This window comes from Pieris rapae, chromosome 11 (genome assembly GCF_905147795.1).
Source record: "Pieris rapae chromosome 11, ilPieRapa1.1, whole genome shotgun sequence".
Taxonomy (NCBI): Eukaryota; Metazoa; Arthropoda; class Insecta; order Lepidoptera; family Pieridae; genus Pieris; species Pieris rapae.
This window is the reverse complement of record NC_059519.1, coordinates 3,139,490-3,164,698: the sequence shown is the minus strand read 5'-3', so window position 1 is coordinate 3,164,698 and position 25,209 is coordinate 3,139,490. Positions and strand designations below refer to the sequence as shown.

The window sequence follows — 25,209 nt, the reverse complement described above, 5'->3', positions numbered from 1 at the left end:
GTAAATCAATCATAAGTAAGAAATATATGTTTTGTATTTGAAAAGAAATTGAATTATGAAAAATGTTATTATTATGTTTTGTTTTATTATCAGTTTTTAAATGTCCAGTATGACATAAAATATATTCTGTTATTAATTTCAATTAATGTATTCGGCGAAATTAAATTTTTTATGTTATGTTCACAAATAGTGGTTGAGTGGTTGCCTGGAAGAGATCGCTCGAAAGCGATAAGGCCACCAGTTGCTTTTCTTTTCTTTTAACTATGTTCAATTTTTATATTGTAATATAACGAAGTGTTAAATGAATAATTAAAAAAAATATTTAATCCACTAAAATATGAATTACTTCATATTTTATTTTAATGAAACGATTGTGTTTATATCCAAAAATAACAATGTATTAAATAAAAGAACTGTCATTATATTAATTTAAATAAAAAGTGAATAAACATTGAAAAGCATGAATTTACAGAACGATTTATTTTAAAATAGTGTTGAGCGGTGACTTAAATTGTTTAATTATGCTAAGAAGATCCCACTTTAGACGCGTTTTTTTCATGTCAATGACTTGTGACATTAAAACCTTGTTAGGGTATTTTAGGAATTTTCTTCGTATTAAAGGACGAATTTTCATTACTAATATTTCTTACCATTTATTTTTTGAGAAATAGCCTCCAGTATCAACACACCTCTGTGTACCTCTATATTTGCAAAGGTGAGATTTCTGAGAATTAATGGGACGACCTTTAGTAATTGGAGAGACACTAAAGGAATTTACCCTCATATTAATAATTGTATCAACGGTATATTTATTTATTTAAAAAACGTGCGACATTACAAAAAAGCTTATTTTGGAGCACACGAAAATAACAATGGAAACCGATGTTAATTACAATCTTAAAAAAAGTCAATCACAACATGACTATTGTTAACTATGATTATTCTTACAAACTATAAATATGTGATCTAAAAAGCGAAAGATATGATATACCTAATTGCCAAATTTTGGAAAAGATAGCTCTGCGAAACTGTCAGTGTACTAGTATTATTTAAAAGTACTTTAGTAGCGGTACAGGTAGGAGCGTCCCTCATCAATCAAGGAATGCCTTTAAATATCTATTTCCCTGATCTTTCTTTTAAAATTATTTAAGTTTTTATAAATATATGAAGTACTACCCACAAAACAACAAATTCAATCGTTAGCCAAAATTACAATCGATACTTTATCGATGTATCTGACATTTGACTGTCCATGAAAAATGAAATATGGTTGCATAAAGGTTACTACAATTTAAAGCTTCAACAATACAATATATATAAAAAGTATTAGAAATTTATGTTTTATTTAGCGTGTGGATTTGCAATCTACTTTTGATATCAGTAGGTATATATATATTGATTTTTAGCTGTTTAGGAGCTGCTATGTATATCGGCATGATTGTGTCACTATAAATTTGAATCGTAATGTCGCCTATACGTGGGTAACAATGTCTGTTTGGAACTCGCCAGTTAGAAACATTGCTAATAAAAACTTTTTATTGAATTTCAATTTAAGAACCCATTGGTAACCAAATGTAGTATAATGCATTCATTTGTCATTTGCTTTAGTTAATTTTCGGCAAATCTAAAACTCTGGTTACACGTAAAAAAACATGCCGGGAGAAAATGTTCGGTCAATGATTTATTAACAACAAAGCTAATCATAGCTTCAGGAGAGAGATCCGACTAAAATTATAAGATTTACTGCAATCGTTTAACGTCACAGAGTAAATAAAAATATTAGTGTGGAGATAGAAGGGTTATTTCTGCAGTGTCTTCCGGAATTATATAACGTGCCACGATATAAAATAGACTATGCAAATAATCTGACAAATTAAATTATGGATATCAAAGCTTTAAGAGAGGTACAAAAATGTACCCAACGCCTTAACCATATCTTTACCGAAGTGTTAAAAATGTCCTACTCCGACTTCCTTACACCCAGTTAAGAACGTAATTCATATAAGTAAAAGTTGTCAAACGCAGCGGCGTTTATAATTACAGCAGCTTAAAGAATTCAACTTATCTTTAATTATATGTGTCCAAAAAATTTAAAGAGGCACTTTATCAAAGCACCTGTCTTTTTCCTTTTTATCTGAAAGTGGTCATTGTCGGCAATAATCATACGAATCATTTTGACAATATAATACACCCGAGGTATCGTAACGTGAACTGTTGTCAATCAATTTGAGTCATTAAACTTATTGAAATTGGCTATCTTAAGTTAAATTAATGATATGACCTTTGATAGTCAAGAAATATTGAGAAACACGATGTTATAGTTAATTGTTATACATATTTTTTCATTAATTGGTTCGTTCTTCTTTATTGGTTTTAAGAGACTGATTGAGAGTTCTGTCCGCTCTACTCTATATTAATCAGCATGCGCCCTTTTATTTTTTCTACCAATTTAATGCTTTAAAAAAAACACTTTCTATGTACATTAGCGGGAGCGCTGCATGTTTATCCTGGTGGAGTTTGGAGCGCAAGTAACTTCGCCGCTGCAGTTGTTAAAACCCATTGTCAAAATAAATCTAGCGAGAAATATAATATTCAGTCGTTAAATTATTTGGCATAGATTTTGGATTTTTACGATCTCATTATCAAAAGATCTATAGATTTTTATCTGGCCTTGACATACTCAAATGTAATAGAAATAAAAGGTTAAATTTGTATTTAGAGATCAGTGCTTTGTCATTGATGTGTCAATTGTCGATTGGCGAAATATACATTGCAGGCAAAGTTTCACAAATATCCTACAGTAATATAATTAACGTTAAGATCCCACACACAGTAATAACATCTTGTTGCAATTAGTCACTTAAGAGTTAATTTTATAATGTACCAATTTTTCAGTCATACATGTAAACAGTTCTATATTTAAATGTTTACTGTATATTTTTATTGATATAAAATTATACAATTATTATAAACTTGAATGTTTACATTTAAGCTCAAAAACATGCGATTTTATTTTGTGCTATTAACTTTGTAAATATAATAAAACAATGGAAATTGTGAAATATTTATGTGCATTTTGCTTATTCGACCTTTAAGAAGTTTATTATCACTATAACAAAATTCAAATAATTTATTTTACTAGCAATAAAATAATTGGTTGCTATTTTGACAATGCTACCATTTGTTGAAACTGCCATTTTATGTTAATTTTCTAACTAATATAATTTATGTCTGTTGGTTTTAGCTGTCTGTGCAAATATTAAATTTTCATGAATTTCGGAAATAAAATATTATAATCGTTTTTGGAATAATTTTACCTACGTTTTCGTTATCCAGCGAGACTCAGGTACAGAACTGAAAAACCTTACCTCTGCAATTTGATAATATATTTCAAGAATTATTATTAATTAATTACTAATAGGAATAAAGTATTTCTATCGTCGAAGTTCGAATTAATGACAGTACCGAGATTAATAAAAGCAGCCATTTTAAAGCCAATTCAAACTATCACCGACTCATGTGTTATCAAAATACACAATTTATTTGACGTCTTCGTAACTCTAAAATACTGTCAATTAAGACGAAATAGAAAGCTTTATTGAACTTGTATAAATCATTTGTTTTTGATACGAGTACAGAATATGTAAAATTATAAGATTGTATACAGGCATAATATATATCCACAGACTTACTCTCTAAAACCGCAAACAATGTTTCTTTGCGTATGTTATGTATAAGAAACATTGAAGAAAGTGACTGTTAAATCTATTTAAATGCATCAAAAATAAACGTGAGGGTGAATGGTAGTAATGTAGCATTTACTATGCATACGGGTAATGGACCCTAAAAACCAGTATTCAGTGTTTACATTGCTAAGTTGATCCAGTTAACATTTGCTGTAGCATTTATTATTACTTTATTTAGTTGTTTTTAAATATTTTTGATACGTGTTGAAATATGAAGGTAGTTTGTTTGAAGTTCCTTTTGCGTAACCCGCAAGGACGCATTAAGCTTTATACAACATATTAACACAAAACATTTATTGATTCACCAGAAATCAAACAACATTTCGTGCATCTTTTTCAACGTTTTGACCTACCTAAAATCCTTGCATTCAATGAAAATTCAGACTTCCAGACTTATATAGTATACGTGTTTACTATAGGAGATGATTCAGCCGAATATTGCATGAACGAACATTCCAAGAAACAGATGGCAAAATTTCAATATACTCGAATCATTATTGTGACAATTACATAAAAAAATAGCCTTAATTCGAGAACTATATTTAATAAGGAAGGATTAAGTTTATATTTTTATATTTATTATTGACCTAAGACGGAGTGAAAGCCTCAGTGCTCCAAATTCTTCCATTTGTCTCTCATCTTCTCTACTATTTTTCAATTATTCCTCGCTATCTCTTTTATTTCGTCTTCCTAGATTTCTGGTGGGCGTCCTCTTTTTTCTTCCCTTCTTTAAAAGCACATGAAACGTCGAGTGATTTTTATAACTAAAATTCCCTTTAATATTTGTTAAAAAGTTATTCAATTTAAGGTTACAGTTAAATTCTTTTTTTATTATATATGAGAAATCACGTTATGTCAAATTTTATTGATTGAAATTTGACATCGTATAGTAATATATCATAAAGTTAAGAATAAATTAGCCATTAGATAGGCCAAACTAATTTTATTGCTTAGCGAACGATATTAAATATTCAAAATTAGCTATCATTGTAACGGGACCACTGTGCGGGTTTATTATACGCGTTTCGAATACATCACTTCGCTTATTTATATAATATTAGGAATTTCTACCAGAATATTAGTTTCCACTGGACTGTTATAAGAAATATGATACGAAGGTTTAAGCGACTTATATATTATTTTAAAATAATTTTAATTTTACATAAGGGTAATTTAGTATAATATTTTGATTTTACTTTAACTAGGAGTAACGTGGAGTTTAAACTAAACATTAACAAAATTTAGCCAAAATGGCGGATCATAGCGATGTAAAGAAATATCGAGAAAAGAAATTTAATTTTTATTAGATTTTATAGATTAATAGGCATAATAGCCAATGACTGTCGGTATAATATTTTATAGTAAGCATTTACAATACGTTTTATCAACAATTGATATGAATGTTATGGATGTGATTACATATTTTTATTCAGAGAAGAAAAGAAAGTTTAAATTTATTAATTGTTTTCCAAACTCTTAGTTGTGTGGAAAATAAAACTTTATACCTAATTCGGGTGTCATAGTATTTATTGTAAGTTTAAAGATCTTTAATAAGCTATAATTTATCTACACTAATATTATAAAGAGGAAAAGTTTGTTTGTTTGTTTGATTGTAATGAATAGGCTCATAAACTACAGGACCGATTTTAAAAATTCTTTCACCATTCGAAAGCTACATTATTCACGAGTAATATAGGCTATATTTAATTTTGAACAAAAATAGGGTTCCGTAAGATATAAGGGTTTTTCGGACACAAGGTGAAAAAAATCAACCAAAAAAGTTACTTATTTTGCGTACCCTGCTTAAACTATTAAGAGATAGAACCATAAAATGTTTCTATCTCTTAATAGTATATATATAAGTAATTGTAGATCTTGTAAATATCTACAAAAAAGTCCACGACACACTATACCTATCTATGTCGAGTGAGGCACAATAACCATAAATGATATAAGTACATGGCAAAACGATGTTTGCCAGGTCAGCTAGTAAGCTATAATTTAATAAAACGTTTAAACACATTTTATAACATTTTCAATGTGACGAGCCCCCATTTGCAATGCCGCGGCCGCCCGAATGCCAAGGGCGTGCGCCTGCGCACAAAAACAGCTAATTATATCACTTGCTGTACTAGATCATGTTTGTGACTCTACTTCCTAGATGCATTCCACATAGGGTCAGTGGCGCCTTAAGAAAATATTTTAAATTTATTACTAAAAATATATTTATTGTTTATGTTGTTCGTTAAGTTGTCTTTATCTTATTATTTTAATAATATTTGTGTATTAATAAATCAATAAGGAAATATGACACGTGATAATTACAAGGTATTTAAAAAATATACACAAATTATAAATATATACGTAGAAGTGTTCTTAAATGGTTTCAAAGATAAGACAATTATTAAGGCCGGCAACGCACTCCCGAGCTCTCTGGCATTAAGAGTGTCCATGGGCGGCGGTATCACTTAACATCGGGTGAACATTCTGCCCATTTGCCCCCTGTTCTATAAAAAAATACTTTTTTAAATAAAATTCCAAGTAACACGAATTACGAGTTTATTTAAAATGAAAACATTCACAGGTACGAGAATATTTCATAAAATAGTACATACACAAAAGGCAAAACATTCAGAACAACGATTTCAAAAGTCGCTTGAAAGCATTGACGGAGTACGAAAGCATAATTTAAAAAAGTTGGTGTTAGAGGAATAACACATTTTATATATGTGTCTTCGTTTATGTTTATGTTAATGAGAAATTTCATTAGTCATATAACAAGTGGTACCACTATTAAAATAATCCGTAAGTCACGTTTCTGAACGTAAACCTCAGTACTAATTATGATATGTTTAATCTCTGTGAAGTATTTATTTATTTATTTATTTATTTATTTACACTTCGTTGCTAAAGAAATACAAATAACACAGTATATATAATTTACAAGGATTGCAACGGGCGGCCTTATCGCTAACAAGCGATCTCTTCCAGGCAACCCTAGTAAGAATAGAAATAAATAAAGAAAAATTATGGGTGCAAGAAGTGCAGAAGTTATATAAAAAACAAAATAAATTTATATTAAAATATAGATCCTTAATCTATTAGTAACTATATATATTATAATAACTAACTAAAACTAATCTTACAAATTCAAGAAAATAGAGAATTATTATTATTTAAAGGTAAGAATCCCATGCATAAGACACACGAAAATTGAGGTTCGGAAACTCATTATTAAGGAAATTCATAACTACATAGGGACTTTATTTACGTAAACTACGTCTATTTAAGTCCTTACATATTCGTTGTATGGCTTCAGGCTTTATTGCGAGTAGTAACGCCAACCCCAATGCCTGGAGGATTTCAAAGCATTGCCTTTTAAAAGTGGTATCTTTACTTGAAGTATTAATGCAGTTTACCACAAGTTTCTCAAAAATCGTTAAAAATTATTAAGCTTAAAATAAGATTAATTGCAACCAGTATTTTTTTACATTGGTCAGGTATTTTCTTGATAAAAGGATTCGAATACCTATCTTAGTTGGACGATAGCTGTGATACTTTACGAGTTGGCAAGTCCTTCCTCGACCTTTATCGAAAGATCTTTTATTTTTCGCATTTATAATCAGCTTATTATCAACGTACATGTATATACCATATAAAACCCAAGAAAATAAGGAAACCGAATTTTGTTATTACCAAATGCTTTTATTTGAGTAAACAATACTAAGTTAAAGATACAGTTCTAATTAAAAGTGGTAATAAACTTAGTTGATGTGTAAACGTCATAAGATACCATGCCATCAGAGGAAGATTATTGTTACAATTTAGCATATGCATTATTATGCCTAAAACGTAATATATTTATTATATTAACTTTCACTGTTATCAGTCTAGTGTTTAATGGTTTTGGGACTTACGGCCCGATATCCTTTAGATAGATTGATATAATTTTATGAACTTATTTTCATCACCCTTCGTATATACAGTTACAAATTTGTATCGTATGAAATACATACGCGAATGCTTTTTATTATTATGTTCATCCTATTGATGTCATTAACCCTGTCATGATTATTATTAAAAAATTGAGATGCAAGTTGTCTATTTCTGATTTTGACGTGTAAGTTTTTATTAATGTTATAATAAATAAATAATCTTTTATTATATTGTTTAATTACAGTTGCTTTCTGTTGTATAATAATTTAAGTGCTGCGTTATCAAAACAGTACCTGCGCATTTAATAAAAAACATTTCCAATAAAAATGGTCAATCGGAATGTCGGCGAAATATAATTAATATCTACTTTCAATAAGCATAAAAACATGTCTGGTTTTAAAGAACAGTAGCCACGAGGTAATTAGTATGAAAATAAATTTTATATTGAATATATGAAAAATTGCAATTCAATTAAGTGCCGGCTGAGTGATGTTTCATTCATATGCAAATGTATTTTAACATATTAAATTGAAAGACGCGTCTATAAAATTACGCTAGACTTTTTACATAGGTGTTATTTAATAATAGCAGTTATTATTATTAAGAGTCAGATTTAAAAATATCTTTGCTTGGGATTGCTCACGGATAGTAACGACAACGATTTTGATAGTATCGGAGAGACTAGTAGACAAAAATCGTCTGTAAGAATGAAAATTTTTAGAGAGATCTATGAACACTTTTAATAAGAATCCAAATAATAATAATAATCAAATTCCCTTCATGGAAGTCTTGGTATGAAATTGCACCCGTTTATTCAATGTTTTTTATTTTTATAGAAGTAGGTGATCAGCCTTTTTTATCATCGGCAATTTGAGCATTTTGAGGCAAAAAGCAAATATTATATAAAGAAAATTCAACAACTCAACACTGCTCCTTACATTCAATCCCAGCCTAAAATTGAACTTTTGAACGTTAAATAAAATATAAAGATAATTCTAGTTGCCCCTTCCAAAAGGTAGTGTGGTGAAGAATGGGCAAGAAACTCCACATAAACTCTTTTAAAATATAATTTACAATATTTGTATACATTAGTTAAATAATTATATGTGAAGACTATGTACTCCTATAATAAAACTGCTTTACAGGTCTTTTATTGTATTGTTAGTATATTGTAGGCCCTTAAAGTTGGCGCCTGGTACTGGTGACCCAGAGCTGGTGCTTTCCTGGCCCCACGAATAAGTATCACAATACAGTGAGGAAATGCTGCCAGCGTCAAAAGGTGCACTACCACAGGGACTATGAATTTTTATGATTAATTCATGGGTTAAGAAAATTGTATACTGTATTCTTGATTGTTATGCTTATAAAACATTAAGCAATCATAGGGTTCTGTAATACGCATTGTCTCTGCTATATTTCCGAATTTCATGCAATCCATTCCACAGACAAATAAAAGTCGCATTTCATTTCCAGAAAAGTTTATTTACATAAAACTTTATATTACAAAATCACGTGGTGTGGCGACGTTGGAGCTCAATTCTTTTTGGATACAATTTTGCTATGCCTGAAATAAATAAAAAATCGTTTACTGAAACGAAAACTGTTGATTATTGCTATGTATATGTCAAATACTTATAATTAATTCTAAAACTTTGTTCTATTAATTTATTCAGCTTTGGGAGATTTATGTACCTATATTCGTTTGGCAATTTTGAGTTACATTCATTTCTTTTTAAACGTATTTGCAAAATTTAATTTATATCTGACCTGTCCAAATACAAGTGAAAACCAGTATATAATACAAAAAATACAAAATATTTATGAGTCTCACAGTGTATATTCATTTATCATTAATTCTCAGTAGCCCATAAAATTGTCGTTAAATGGTACGTTACTCTATCAGTGTAAGTTATCGTTATTTCATAAGGTCTTTTACCCAAATATGGATGGGATGGTATTTAAAGTGTACCAGTAATGTGAAGATACAGCTATTAACTTTTGATAAATTGATGCAGATTAGGATCAGCCGCGGACAAGTAATTTGGAATGACCATTAATTAGTGGGTGTACAATTTTTGCACAACATCTTTTGTCCAGAACCGCAGTATGTCTAGTTTATCACAAATACTAAATCAGTTTTATATATCTTTAACTATACTAAAGAATGAATATTATATTTATTTCAATAAGTAAAAATTAATAAATATAAAACTAAAACAATTTTAAAAACAAAGTTTAAATGTAATTAAACTTGTACCTTTAAAAATTTAAACCTTTAACACTGACAGCATTTCCTTGTTGGAGAGGAAACACCAGCTTTGGGGTCACCAGTACTATTTGCCAGATGCCAACTTAAATCTTCAAATAGCGTCTGAGCACTGGAACCCCAAGGCCCAAGAGTCGCTACTCAAAGGGGAACAAAATCCAAGTTGGTGGAAAGACTCAAAGTAAAAAATTCTAATATAATCAGATGTTAATAATCAGATGTTAATAATCAGATGTTAATAATACAGATCTAAAGAAAACCACTTTTTTAACGAATTGAAGTTATGTATTATTGTAAACTTATAATTATTTAAACATAATTTTAATACAGATCTAGTCCACTATTAACAAGAATAGCTGAATAAGCCATTTAGCTAAATTTAAAAATGTATGTAAGTACTACTAAGTAGTAGTAATGTAATTCGAGTTTAATCATATAACCTTACTCGTCTATCAGAACAAAAGATCAAAATCATTAAGTATAAGTCAGCTGTTATTTTTCATTTCCACAAACAACAGATAATTGAGTACGTAAAGTTGGTTATAGGTCGATAACACGACGTTTTATTATTTTCGTATAAAATATTGACAGATTTTAAAAGTATTTTCATTAAAAAATGTTTTATTAAAACCTTAAAACCAAAAGAATTTATGTATAAAGCGTATGTATGTATCTTATTACATTATTAAACTCTTCATTACCAACCACTGACGTAAATACACACTTACGTCAAATTTATTGGTAAATTAAACTTCATTCTCAAAGGACATTTAGAATACGATTAAAAAAACGGTTTCCTTTAAAACTAGTTGTTTACTGAATTAAAAGTAAATGTAGAAGCGGTTTCATCAATTTACTCAAAGGAATGAAATAAACCAAGCTATGCTATTTAAATAATTTTTTAAATACAGCAAACATGAAAACTATTCAAGTCTGAATATAAAAAACATTTAGTGACTTTTATGTGTAAAAATCATGTCCTACAAGATAAAAATAAGATTTATAATAGCTGTATTAAATAGGAATTGGGTTAATATAATTAAATACTGTGTTTTGAAGCATGTAACATTTTATGACGTCGTCCATGCGTCGGGTTGTCTCTCTCCCTAAAATATGGCGAGGGGGCCGATGGCTGGTCATGCGTCATACTCGTGAACGGGTGCTACTTGTGGTGACTTGAATTCGTGTATGTATGTTGTTCTCACGATAATGTAAGTGCGTGCTCCTATTTCACCATTCCTCCTGCTCATAGATGACAAATCTTTATTTTTTATAATTTATTTTATTATTCTTGATTACTCAAGATGTCATATGGAATATGGTGTAATGATTACAGCTCCTTACAAACGTTGTGTAAAAGAAAATCTTGGCAATTAAAAAGAGTGGCGGAGAGTTTATTGCCAGTTCTTCTCTTCCGTTCTACGCCCTTGATTTAAACTGGCAGTAAATGTAAAATTAGACGCATTTAATGTATATTTCTTTTTTTGACGTTCATTGTTACCTACGTGAATAAATGACTTTTTAATTTAAATTTGAATTTATAAAAAATTGTTTCAGGAATTGTTTAAGGTCATTCGCCCTTTTGCTAAGAAATTTTAACTTGGCCCGTCGGCTGTCTCAGCTATATAAATTTGTAATTGTGGTTATTTTATAGAAGAGTAGTATACCTAAGTTAGTTGTCCAAGCTTTGTTCCTTACAATTTTTTTATTTCGTTTAAAAGGGAAACGAACCAAGTATTGCACATACTTATATATGTGCTTAAGTGATTTTTGATTAATACGAATAGATAGTCACATACGTATTGTCATTACAAAAGTCCTATGAGCATAAGGATTATATAGAGGATAAAAATAAATATGCACTATTATTATGTATGTATTTTATAGTATTGTAATTGTACCGTTTTGGAGCGAATTTGTAATTTATGTCTAATCTACGGTTCGATGGTAAATTTTTTTTGGGAAATTGGTATAGCTTTTATCTTTTTTGATTTTATCAATCGATACAGTAGGCTTCAAACCACAATATATATTTTTTTCAAATGCATATGAGCGACAGTTCTTCCAACAATTTAATTTAAACTAGCCCTAGTTGACCGATTTGAACACTGTTCAAGCCTTAAATTACTTTTAATGTAAAATAGAAACTTACTGTAAATCTTTAACTTGAAAAATAAATAATAAATAAAATATTTTATAATAACAAAGAAATCTTGAATATTGATAATTAAACATTGAAATGCAATCTCGTCTCGTATGTTAGAAATGGAAACAAATATACTTCAGATAAACTTGAATTATTTATTTAATAGACATAGTCTTAAGACTATGTTAACATTCGTCATAGGACTATTACGGGTCATTGACTAACCTGCGTTTGATTACTTAATGAAGGAGGTCAAAGCTCTAACCATGATCGTGACTTCATAATAGAAATAGTTGAGGTCAACAGCAGAATTGATTTAAAGACACTGTACATTTATACCTAGAAATAAAACACTATTAAAAGAATAATGTCTTATTCAACAGTAAAATGTTTGTATTTTTTTGTATAACTGGATGATATGGACTATTTTGAAATAGTTTATCTAGAAATAGAGATATCCTAAAAGTTGACAATAAAGTGCTTTGCATATTAACTATTAAGTGATATGTTTTCATTCATCTGGTTAAAAATACTTTCTATTACGCAAAACAGGGAATATACTCAGTACATAGAGAGTAGTAGAATAACAGTTAGTACTTATTTTTAATATATGTTGAAGCAGTCTCAACACATGCACTTAAAACAAAATAAATTGATGTTAAAAAAGCGTAAATAAATTTCCCTTATTTGCAGCAACTGGTTAAATCAATCGAGATTAAGTTGACTTTAATACTTTTAAAACCGATAAAACGGGACTTAATATACAGAAAACAGTTCTTAAACTTTAAAAGCTTTCTTCCATAAATGTATAGGAAAGTCTATAATTTATAGTTCATTGTGAAATTATAATTCTTTTATAATTTCACAACGAACATCTGGCATTTTAAGAAAGCTTCGCGTCTCATTATTAATTTATGAATTACTGATCTCCAACATGCCTGCCTACAAAGAAATAATTAATAAACAAATACAACGTTTTGACACCAATAGTACGGCAACTGAAATCAATTGAATCTTTTAAACGTTACGTTACGATTCCAAAAGATAAATAATTTATATTCTCGAGCGCTATAAATAATTTACAATGAACAGTTGTGAAATTTATAATTATTTACGCTTACAGACTACTTACAGTGATTTACTTATTACGAAGATCCGATCATTATTAAAGTTAAATGCTCATAAAGAAACATAAAATATTTAACGCTCTTCCTTAATTGTCACTGTTGAGTAGTTTTTTATTTATCAACGTTTACATGAATTTATTTTATATATTGAACAAATTATTGTAAAATTTATCATTATGTTTCTTTCTTTACAGATGCTTATTAAAAGGCGCAGTGATCCGTCGTTCCTAACCGTATGGATATTTTTATTACAAGTGAGTATATTTTCTATTGACAAGTAGTATTTTTTAAAGATCTATCTTTCGTCAGCGCAGTTATCAAGCGGTATATTATTAATAGAATAGTCAACATAATAGAACTGCTATTTAAAGATTAGCCTTCCATTCCTGATCCCTGAATGATTTACATACGTGGCACACAACCTCTGGCTATACATATGACTGAGGCTAATAAATGAATTTTTATTTTAATATAAATGACATGTATTGCAGATGTTGGGCAGTGGTCATCGTGGCGCTGAAGGCCACGGGAGACTGATGGACCCTCCCGCAAGAAATTCTATGTGGCGTTTCGGTTTCCCGAATCCTGTCAACTATAACGACAACGAATTATTCTGTGGAGGATATGCAGGTCAGTTTTTATACAATATTACGCAGGTTTTAAATAGTAGTCCAATGGCGCTGCAATGATTAATACCCATTAATAATTTTGGTTTAAACAATAAGTTTTCTTTATGAGTAGCTGATCAGCTTTCTCTGTCTACCATACCACGTTTCGACCTCTCCACGGTTTCCCTTTCCATTCTCTGTATTATTAAAGAAAATGACATTGATGCAAAACATGGCTCACGTCTTACGACCTAAGCAACGTAGGTCTAAGCAACACACGCTTAACAACGCTTCATGTTACTAAGTTAGAATAGATTCCCATCAACTTCTGGTAGTGTTCGTTGAAGCGATTATGATGATACATATATGTAAGTATTCCCTAAGTTGTTTCAAAAACATGTTTGATTTTAGTATGCGTATATATTGTTCACGCTTAGATGGCGACGAGACGATTATATTAGACGAATATTAAGCTAAAGATGCATAAACACATTTGAATTAGACTATGGTCGAACTCTATATTGTTAGAAAAGTTACGCGATTGCGATTTGTAAATACGTAAAGTGGATAACTCAGAATTTATGATAAATCACTTCATAGTTATAATAATCTTCAAGTTTTCCGTTTTCGGTGGTTTATGTTTTTATTTTAGCTGCATCACACAGATATAAAGATGAACTTAATGCGAATTAATCGAAATATTCTTAAAAAAATATTGTTTTGTGTTTTCATATATATATTTTTCCTATTCATAAATTCAGGTAAGTTCGCTTAGTTACTAATCACTAAAGCTGTTTGCCTATACTTATGTACATACTTATACGGTCGTTCACAACTCGTCAGGTTTTTCTTATGACAAACATTCTAAGAATACTTACGTCACTTTATTTGATGAAATTCAATAGGATCTTGCATACAATGAATGGGTATTAAAGTTTTTGCCACTTTAAAGGCTTTTGGAATGTTAAAATTTAAATTAAACACTTCAAAGTATTAAAAGTCATAATACTCGTTTAAGCAGAGATAGAGGTCCTATTTTCCACATATTACATACTACTCTACAAATTATCTTTTTGAAAACCGATTTAGTATGAATTGTCCTATGTTGTACCAGTCGTACAACATGGACCTAACAATGTGGTTGTTGGCTGATGTAGCGTATGTTCAGTCCAGTGGGAACAGAACCAGGGGAGATGCGGCGTGTGCGGCGACGCGGACCACATCACAGAACCGCGACCCCATGAGGCTGGCGGGATGTATGGCAAGGGGATTATTACACGACACTATAGCGTTGGACAGGTGAATTACTGTATATTAGTAAATGATTGCTCTGTGTACTTGAACTTCTCTTGAAACATTTGAACATACCTATATGATCACTATATAGTATCATTCAAGTGTATTCCAGTATAGTTTACACTAAGTCAATTAACTCGATTATGATTATCATTTTATTTAAATTTACTTAAATATAACGAAAATTTATAAAGAGATAAATTCACACGAATTCCACGCGGGTAAAATTGCGGGTCTCGTAATCATATTCGAAAAAACAGGAGTTCAAAAAGTTAGTTTTGTTAAAACGGCAGTATGATAAAAATTAAGATTTCGTTTTTCAGGAAATCGAAGTGGAAATCGAGCTGACAGCAAATCATCTCGGCACGTTTGTTATGAAATTGTGCCCCAACAACAACCCTAAGCAAGAAGCTACACAGGAATGCTTTGACAGGTATTTGCTTTAAGCAAAAAAATGCCAAAGACAGGAGCATGTTACAAACTTGTATTAATTGCAGGTATCCTTTGTACGTGTCAGGCACACGAGAAGATAGGTTCCTCATTCCTCTGGATACGGCAAAGAAAGAGGTGTTCAGATATAGAGTTCGATTACCAGCCTACATTACGTGTACACAATGCGTGCTTCAATGGACATACTATACAGGTAACTTTTTGTTATAATTTAGGTTTAGATTGTCACATACATAGTCAACGTAACCAATTTATTCCTAATATAGTCCAGAAGGAACCGCGTTGTCCATGGGATTCAAACGTTAATTTTGCTAGTTTTGATAGTAAAGACGTCAAATGTTAGCTTGATTCCACATATCAATGTTATACGTAATTTTAAGTAAAACTTGGCTGGAATCACTGATTATTTTTTTTCCTACTAAAACACAATTTTATTCAAAAATTGACCTTGGGTCATTAACATAACAAAAAGAATTGTTCTATTATATTTCCAGGCAATATGTGGGGTATATGTCCGAACGGTACAGAAGCGGTAGGATGCGGACGTTCTGAAACATTCAGGAACTGTGCTGATATCAGCATTATCACCAGTACGGGTGGCCTACCGCCAGCATTCGCCGGAGACCTTCGACGGGACAATCCATACTTGTTGTACTACAGGGATTACAGTATGCCACAGAACATCTATCCTCTTGTCGTCAGGTGCGATAAAAAAAAATTAAGCAGATTCAAAAATGTACATATGAATACATTGAATTAATAAATTTACGATTGCAGTTCTATTTAAACTTTGAATCTCACTTACTAGCGATAACTTGGTTCATATGTAATCCAGTTCAAATCGATTTTATATACTTATATAGGCTAGACTTGACTAACTTTTTAGTTTTAAGTTAAACTTGATCATGATGTTCTAAAAAGAGATGTATTAAAAAAACTATTTTCACCACACATTTATATCAAACACTCGTATTTATATTTCACTGCTATCCTATAATATTTAATTACTATGCTTAATATTTCAGCCAATACAAAAGTTTGTACAAGGAAAAATTGCAAGACGTTAGGTAACATGATTCAGCAATAATTTATTTATTTATTATATGACATCGCACTACATTATGTATTTTTCTTTCAGCAATGATATTTCAGACCTAGAAGGAAATCTAGGTCCACCTATAATAATTAGGTATTTACGGTCACTAGTGGGAGTTGTTTTGCTTTGTGTACTGTAAATAATTTATTTGTGTTTGTAGTTTGAATGTGACTAACTTTGTGTATGTGACATTAATATATGTAATATGTACTGTCTTGTTAACTACTTTAAACGTGTTTAACAATTAATGGAAAAGTATTCTTATGATTTCAATTTCTAATTTAACAAAGAACGTTAGGACACATTTTTTGTTTATTTCGTCCATAACTATCTGTATCATAATCTGAAGTAAAGTAATAATTCTACTATTAGTATAACCAGGAACAGTCACTGCCAGAAGGCTTGTGCGTTGCCATTCAGTAAAGTAAAAACACAAATAAAAATATAATTAATTATTATGCTCTGTGCTGCCCTAATCCATTTCATAGAACATTTTTTCCATCTAATTCATATAATTTTTATTTTTTATAAACTACGCCAGATACAATGTTTGTATTTAAAACAGCAAACTAAAGGGTACATAGTGTGTTTATTGCACAAGCAACAAGCAATTAACAATTACTATGTTTTATAATTTCAGAGATCAAGTGTGCCTGCCCTCAGATGGTTTCCGTATGCTGCCAGGAATGCAGAATTGGTGTCAAACCAATTGCCTTCGATACCCGCCAAATTGCCCCGATGCTTTATGTCATTGCCCGTAAGTAGTAACACGACATTCTACTTATATATCTATGTATCTGGTTTTTTTAAATCAGCTGGACAACCGAAGATTTTGACAATGACTATTGCATAGTTTAAAATTGCCAAAACGTTTGCTCGGCTAGGTGAAGTTCAAAGGAAGAAGAGTTAATAATAGGAACACGAATCTGTTGGGAGACAGTCCTGTATGATAAGATTGTTAATAAAAAAAGAAATGATGGCGTATTAATTTTTTATAATAGTATCTCTAATAAGACAGACACGAGGTTGAATCCTTTCTTGGACATTATTAGATTCTTGTTATATTTGTTCTTTATTCGAAATATTTTATAATTGTTTTTTTTTTGTTTGCAGACAAGTTTGCGAATCCATCGGCGAATGGGAAGGGAGAGACGGAGCTGATGTGTACTGCATGGACTTATGTATCGTGTACCCACCCCGTTGTCCTAGGGACAAGTGCCTTTGTTATTGAAACCATTAAAAGCATTAAAGGTGATAACAACAGAACAACTCTCAGTCTTATCTCATAACTCTCATAAATACATGAAATGTTTATAACATCTTTAACTAGCAATAATAGTCTTTCAATGCAACGAAGAATGTAAATATTCCAAATGTTACCTTTGATGTGGCCTTTATTAAACATAAATATCAATTTATTCAAACTGCCGAAGGCTGAATTAATAAAGAACTCGAAAATATTTAGACTTCGGGTAAGTTACAGACGTGAAGTATAACATATTTTTAACATTGTAAAGATTTGATTCTTAGGCCACAAAGATTCCATTTTCAAAATCATAAATTAAACAGAACAATATCTGACCTATGTTTGGCGTCACCATAGATCGCCATAGAGCAAAGTCTAAGTTTTATAAACAGCCTCGATAAATAGTTTCGCCAAACTCTTTGGTAATTAATATTATTATTAATGTAAGTCAAAACAAAAAAAAACCTTTTTCCTTCAACTATTTATATATTCTATAGAAAATCTTAAATAAATGGAGTAGATAAGAACTAATCTCATTATATCATCATATTGATATGTAGGTATAAAATATATTTTACTGTAATAATTAAAATATTTTTGTACAGTTGTATATATATGAATATTTTCATTAAATTGCTGCCAGAAATAACGTTATTATTAAAGTTTTACGTTTTAAGATGATTGTAAATTAAATGATTTAAATATTACATAGTATTTTATTTTTACGAAACCATTGAATATATTAATTACCCACGTATTAAATAATTTTTTTTTTATAATTCAACCACATAGTGAATCTATTTATTATGAGTTTATAAATTAATTAATTAAACAGCAGGGCATTGAATATGTTGTCCTGGATACTTATAGAGTCAATCGAATATTTTAATTCAACAGTCTCTTATTTAATTTTCATGTTCAGTTTTAATAATGAACATAAGTTTTTAAAATAATTTCTTCGATAACTAATAAACTAAAATACTGGTTGTTTCAGCTTTTTTAAACAGCGGAGAACTTATTAGTTAAAGAATGGTGAAGGAACAATAATAATTTATGTTTTTCCAACTTGCTTTTTTAACTTACTGAATTTAGATTATTGTGTATAAAGAAAACGTGGTAATATTTTTACTAAAACTAAAACTGTGCCTTGGAGATTTATAATAATTTATTTTAAATATGAATTTATAGTTTTAATGCTTGTATAATAACAAACAATTAAAATGTAGATATCTTTTACTTACCCACCTGTGATGATGTTATTTATTTTGTAACAATGAAACAACTATATGTTTTATAATGAGATATGCATTTATTATCATGTTTATTAAATCATCAGTTATACAGACGACAATGTATAGAAATATTCGCTAAAGCGCGAAATGCTTGCCGCAGAGTCGCGACAGGGGTCATCCACTGCCGCCAAAAAAATTATTTGAAAATGATGGTCATCGTATCGTAACGTATCAAGCGTGAGCTTATGTCATTGTCAGATAAATTTATTTATCGTTAATGGGTCACTACTGTCAAAAAATGATTTTGTTTCTAGACCCTGATATAATTACACGCAGTTTTTTTTTCCACATCAAAGTCTTAATTTGCTTTGTTTTGTACTTGTGTTTATATTATATAACACAACCGATGCATTTTGATCTATAACTACAACACCAACTTTTTCGATAAGTACTTACATTCTTTTATGACTTTGTTTGCGCCGTATACTGTGAATAGTTCAATCTCGTTCGAACTACTCACATTAATATTTCAGAAGGCGTAAAACAATTACATTTCAGCAATTAATTTTTTATATCGAGTTTTGCTCAAAGTTATATAGTTGCGTTTCAATAAAAACTTTTAGTTTTTTCTCTCATCTATGCTTGGATGACTAAAACAAGTTACAGTTGTAGGTACTTTTAATACCAAATTCAATATACATAACATGATTGTTTCTAAATTTTTTATAATATAATACAAAGTCGGGTATTTTCGAATATTGTTCAATTATAATTTTCTAGCATATTAATTTAGAATCATCGAGTTCGCCTTGACAGCAGACACTTGAGTCTTGACAAACAATGACAGCCGACAGGGGATGTCTTCGAACATTAAATTATTGTAAATTGTAAATGGATTCAGTTCTAACTTCTAGCAAAGATTGTTTTGATTTCAATACTTAATTAAAAGGCGATTAATTAAAAAATGAGTGATTTAATGGAAGACGGTATGGAATTCCGTGGAGGTACACTACAGTTATCAACAGAAAATAACGTGGAGAACTCTGAAAGCAGAGCCCGAGGTGCGACTCAAAGTCATAATAAAATCAAAACACCGATAAGTGTTAATCCATCGGTGTTATCGGGCGCTGATTCTCTATCATCATCTGCATCTTCTTTTGCAGGTAATTAATACTATAAGATTTTATGCTATCAAGTTTTGAGCAGCTAATTCCTAAGATCACTATTAAATCAACATTATTGATTTTTAGTTTTCTATGTATTTCAGTGTATTTTAAAGTACCGTACATTAGGTAAAACTTTAGATAATATTTACAAGTCTTACTTAATTAATGATCTATTTCTCTTCTTATATATTTCACAAATACACACTGTTGTTTATTAACTGTACAAATTAAATTTTCTTGTTAAAGATGCTCGTCAGAGTACATCAAACAATGATAATGCCGAGCAACCACAAACTGTATATCCGCGTTATGATGTACCATTTGATAAAGAGAATATCAAAGACTTTTTTACATTCCGAAAGGGTGTTGTTGAAAATGCTATTCAAGAATGTATCACTGGTCTCTTATTTCCTGAAGATGGTGAATATTTGGGATCATGGCTCTTAACTGAGTAAGATATTTCACATGTATACAAATAATGTCTATAAAATTACATGTTCTACACTTTAGTGCACATATTTTGTTGATACTATAATTTTTAATACATATTTAAATGAAATTCAACTTAGTCTGAAACCTGAAGGTTCCATAGAAATATAAACAAATTAAGGTGTCATTATGAGTAAGTCCATCAGCATATGTACAAATGTAATTTGATTTATAGCAATGAAATGAATTTAAGAATTTGCTAGACTAATATATTTATAGGATAACACTATGGGATAATGAAAAAGAAAGGATTGTGCTGCTAACATCACGGCTTGTTATGATAATCAAATATGATTTTATTGCTATGAAACAAATGGACTTCAGGAAAACATATCTTGATGATTTAGATACTGTGGTAATAGGAGAACTGGTGTATCCACCTTCAAGTCTTGTTCCGTAAGTTAACTTTTACTATTCTATTTTTGAAAACAAGCCTTGTCATATGTAAGTGTATAACCAATAAGCATTTTGAATTTAGGAAAATTTATATTACTCAGTTTATCTAAAAAAACAGTTCTTGGACCAGTGTGGCAAGGATTCACACCTAGCCACTTCATTAAAGATGCAAATATAGGCTGCAATTGCTAAGATGAGGGCTAGGCTCTTAAATGTTAATAAAGTATAAGACCACCAACCCACTTACTAGCAAAATACTATTAATTGATCTACCTATTAAGGTTGAATCTGTAAAATTTAAAATAAATTATTAAAAAAATTACCAATTTTTTTCTATATATATTATTTTATATATTAACCTTCTAACAAATTGTAGTCGACTAAATGGTATTGCAACTGGTGTAACAACGGTTGTTAAAGACTGCGTGATAGATCGACTTTGCCGCCGACCAACCTCTACAGATGATGAAACTAAACCGTTTGATCCCAAATACTTTGAACCTAGGTACTTTGAGTTGCTGTAGACGCGCTATTTTTTTACAAGCTTAACCATATCTATAACCATTACTATGTTTTGGAAACTGTACATGCACTAATTATAATTTATCTTTTGACTTCCATATTGAAACTAATATGTATTACTCTTTATAGATAGCAAGCTTGTGTGGTCTTCTGGTTGATTTCTTTTTGTTGTCAAAATAAATCATTAATAACATTAATCATACTTTGTCATAAGCTACATAGTGCTTTTTTGCCTTTTACACTTTAAAAAAATTCTTCTTTGTATTAATAATGTAATATTAAAAAAGCATATCAAATTATATTCTTATTTCTTGATTTGTCAAGCTTAGCTATGTTTAAATCTAATTGCATGTTGTACATAATGAAAATGTAGTTAAATTTATATATGTATTTTCGTTTCATAATAGAATAATCTATGATAGTTATTAATTTAATACATAACATAATGATGAATGATAATTATGATTTGCATGCATTTTGAAAAAATCTTCTAATAAAATAGTGGATGTAGTATAGTTAGTTAATAATTATCCTATGGTTTTTTTTATTTTTTTTTTCAGAGAAAGAAATCTCCGCGGTGTTCGGATGATGTGGAACAAGGGAGAACCTTTGCCACTGAAGACATTATGGAATCCTTTTAGTCAGGAAGTGCCATTTATAACCTTTGCGTCGCATCCAATATATTGGCACAGAGGTATAATTTATGCACCTTCTCCTTATGCACACATGCCTATGGCACGCACACAATATGATCTTATCTAGATCCATTATTATTCATATCCAAGTAAGTCAGTTACATTCGTTATTAGGAAACGGGCGGCCTTATCGCTAACAAGCGATTTATTCCAGGCAACCATAATATGGAACAATAATAAAAATAAACACTTATAGAGTGCACACACAGTTCCAATTAATATTAGTCATTTAAATCTGTTATTTTTGTGTATGTCATAAATATTATTCCAGATGGCAACATAGAAGAGAGATCAACATTTGACATGGAGACATTTGCTCAAAAACTTCAACGGGCCATTGAAAATATACCCAGCAGCGCTTGTTGTATACATCATTCACCTATTGTGATACAATCGTACCTTGGATTAGCCTCTCTTCTCCATAACAAGACAAGCATGGGTTTCTTCAAAGTGAGAGGAAAGTTCAGCTTTTAGTTCATTTTAGTTTTGATTGTTAAATTGGTATGCCTAGATATATAATTAGAAATTGGCTTAGTCATTGAAAAGTATTGTTTATTAATCTTACATTGGTACAATATACATCAGTATTGGATTTTCTTATTACAAGTGGTCACGATAAGAGTACCTAGTTTATTTGGTACAAAACATATTTAACTTGTTTCTGGCATGCGCAGAGATATCATAGTAGAAAATGTGTGCCCCTTAAAAGTATTTACTGTTTTAGCATTTTGATAATACATATATATGTATATGTCGCAGAAGAGATGAAACTGCATGTAACGTTTCTCGACTTAACGACCATCCCATTAAGCTTCGAAATAATTCGGCTTTTTTGGTTAAGCATGTCTTCCGGTCCTTCCTCAATAACGACAATTTAATAATAAAAAGTACTTTTTAAGTGGACGAAATAAGTAAAAATTGGGAGCTGTGTATGTTATTTTGTCTCTTTATGTCTCTTAATAAACTCGACTATAGGCATCATACGTACCGAATTTTCTAATAAATTATTTCTTTTGTTTATAATTTTGGTTTGCTTGAACGTGCTTTATCACAAAGATGCCTTAAAATCGCGAGATATATAAAAAAAAATAACGACAACTCTTTGTAACGTCAAAATATGCACATTCCCTTGAGTGTCGTTATATATGGGTATGCGCATATGGCCTAGCTCACTTCTGGCGCTAGTTCAATTTACTTTTCAAAATTACGCGCATATTAAGGATTATTAAAGAGATTATTTATTAAATATTTTTTTTAAGTTTTAGGTATACGTAAATGCAAATTTGTACCTAACAATTATACATTCATCTGTAAAGATCAATATTGTATGAGTAGTAGCGTATGGGTTAGTGAGTTAATACAAGAAAATAGTCGAGTTACTTATTCCTAGAATTAATAATAATATGGTAATAATGACAAAATAATATTATGTAATAATTAAGATATGTTATTTAATAGAGATTGAAAAATTTACATATTTTGCTTAAATGCATTTAACTTACCACCTGTTGTAGCTTGTTTGTTGATTGTTATTCTAGATGTAGCATTTATATTGTTAGGATTTATTTAGTTAAAAAAATTACAATAATATGTACGGGTTTTTATTATTTACATATTTATATATGACATTGTTCAGATCATACTTGCAGGATTATTAAGCTCGTAACATACTCTGAAGGTTATAGGAAAAAAATCTATTGTGACATATTTTCTTTCTAGCTTGTCTACATGACTGATCATTTTAAACAACTCATGTCAATCGTGAGATATTGGTTACAGATTACAAATATTTATTATATTAAAGACTATTGTATGTTATTAATTGAAAGTAACTGTTGTTAACTGAATATATATATATATATTAAAATATTAACCCTTCTATATTAATAATATAGTAAAGAAAATCACTAACACAATATTAAAGGTATAAAAAGGAGACATTTCACTCTTCCCAGCTAAGATTATTCATCGAAGAGAAACAGTATTCTATTGTGGCGTATATGTTAGGAAAAACTACTACGCCATCTGGCGCGTAATATCTAGATTTTACAATTGTAAAACAAGCTTTAACACTGCCCATATAGATCCTTTGTCTCCATTTATTTCATTTTTATCCGGTTTCGAGTTATTGTTATGTAACGAAAGTGTTATTATTAATGTGATTTTGAGGTACTACAAGGTTAAATGTACCTATTGATACATATTTATTTTATTCGTGAATTAATACCAACTAGATGTTGGATTGGGCTCCATGAACATGTTTTTCACTTATTATGTACTAATAAAATTTATAACTACAATGAAATTAATTATGAAAGAGATAATCATAAACCTCAAAATAGGAAAATTATAATATGCTAGGTTGAATTCATATACATTTAACTTCAACCAAGGTAGCTTTCATAACTCATAGGATATTTAAATTATAATATATTGTTTATAGTCAAATTATTTTATGTACGTTCAAGTTATTAACAATAAGAACATTATTTTTTTATGTAAAATTGTTTATGCAAAATGAGTATAGCGACGCTAGACCTAGATAAAGTTCTATGAAATTATAATCAGTGTATTTCCTTTACGTTACCAAGTACTAATATGGGAAAACTCGATTAGTAATCGGCTGTGCGATGTTTAATAATAAATTCTAGTAATTAGTTTTTAATGGCCTACATAAGGTTATTTTATTTCGTAAATCTATTATTATAAAAAATCTTTCATCTCGGTATTGTCTTTGAAATAAAGTTTTAAATCAATGGTGTGAGTTTTATTTAAAAAAGTTTAATATTATA

The 25,209-nt window shown here is 29.8% G+C and overlaps 2 protein-coding genes across 5 annotated transcripts in view; both read left to right on the top strand.

Annotated features, from left to right (window-relative positions):
• LOC110997413 overlaps window positions 1-18,542 on the top strand; it is a 32,454-nt gene extending 13,912 nt beyond the window's left edge. The window contains exons 2-11 of one of the 3 annotated variants that reach the window (XM_022265566.2): window positions 13,416-13,475; window positions 13,713-13,851; window positions 14,998-15,128; window positions 15,449-15,558; window positions 15,623-15,768; window positions 16,070-16,277; window positions 16,601-16,642; window positions 16,714-16,764; window positions 17,312-17,428; window positions 17,785-18,541. In XM_022265566.2, coding sequence (XP_022121258.1) covers window positions 13,416-13,475; window positions 13,713-13,851; window positions 14,998-15,128; window positions 15,449-15,558; window positions 15,623-15,768; window positions 16,070-16,277; window positions 16,601-16,642; window positions 16,714-16,764; window positions 17,312-17,428; window positions 17,785-17,902 — 1,122 coding nt within the window. In that variant the 3' untranslated portion in view covers window positions 17,903-18,541. Of the gene's footprint in view, window positions 1-13,415; window positions 13,476-13,712; window positions 13,852-14,997; window positions 15,129-15,448; window positions 15,559-15,622; window positions 15,769-16,069; window positions 16,278-16,600; window positions 16,643-16,713; window positions 16,765-17,311; window positions 17,429-17,784 lie in introns of those variants that run through there. The other 2 variants (XM_022265569.2, XM_022265567.2) reach the window with 2 other exon arrangements.
• A 1,470-nt stretch (window positions 18,543-20,012) lies between these two features.
• Window positions 20,013-25,159, top strand: LOC110997397 (tumor protein p63-regulated gene 1-like protein). 2 transcript variants are annotated; one of them, XM_022265543.2, is made up of 6 exons: window positions 20,013-20,312; window positions 20,562-20,766; window positions 21,024-21,200; window positions 21,577-21,705; window positions 22,283-22,416; window positions 22,689-25,159. In XM_022265543.2, exons 1-6 carry the CDS (start codon window positions 20,114-20,116, stop codon window positions 22,889-22,891), a joined length of 1,047 nt encoding a protein of 348 aa, XP_022121235.2. In that variant the 5' UTR covers window positions 20,013-20,113; the 3' UTR covers window positions 22,892-25,159. The 2 variants fall into 2 exon arrangements, with proteins under 2 accessions (XP_022121235.2, XP_045485978.1); XM_045630022.1 differs by lacking the exon at window positions 21,577-21,705 and having other exon boundaries at window positions 20,014-20,312.
• Window positions 25,160-25,209: the final 50 nt, after the last annotated feature.

Coding starts and splice junctions, on each gene's coding strand:
- LOC110997397 (XM_022265543.2), top strand. CDS start 20,114: ATGAGTGATTTAATGGAAGACGGTATGGAATTCCGTGGAGGTACACTA. Junction 20,767..21,023: donor GGATCATGGCTCTTAACTGA/GTAAGATATTTC, acceptor ATATATTTATAG/GATAACACTATGGGATAATG. Junction 22,417..22,688: donor TCCAATATATTGGCACAGAG/GTATAATTTATG, acceptor ATATTATTCCAG/ATGGCAACATAGAAGAGAGA.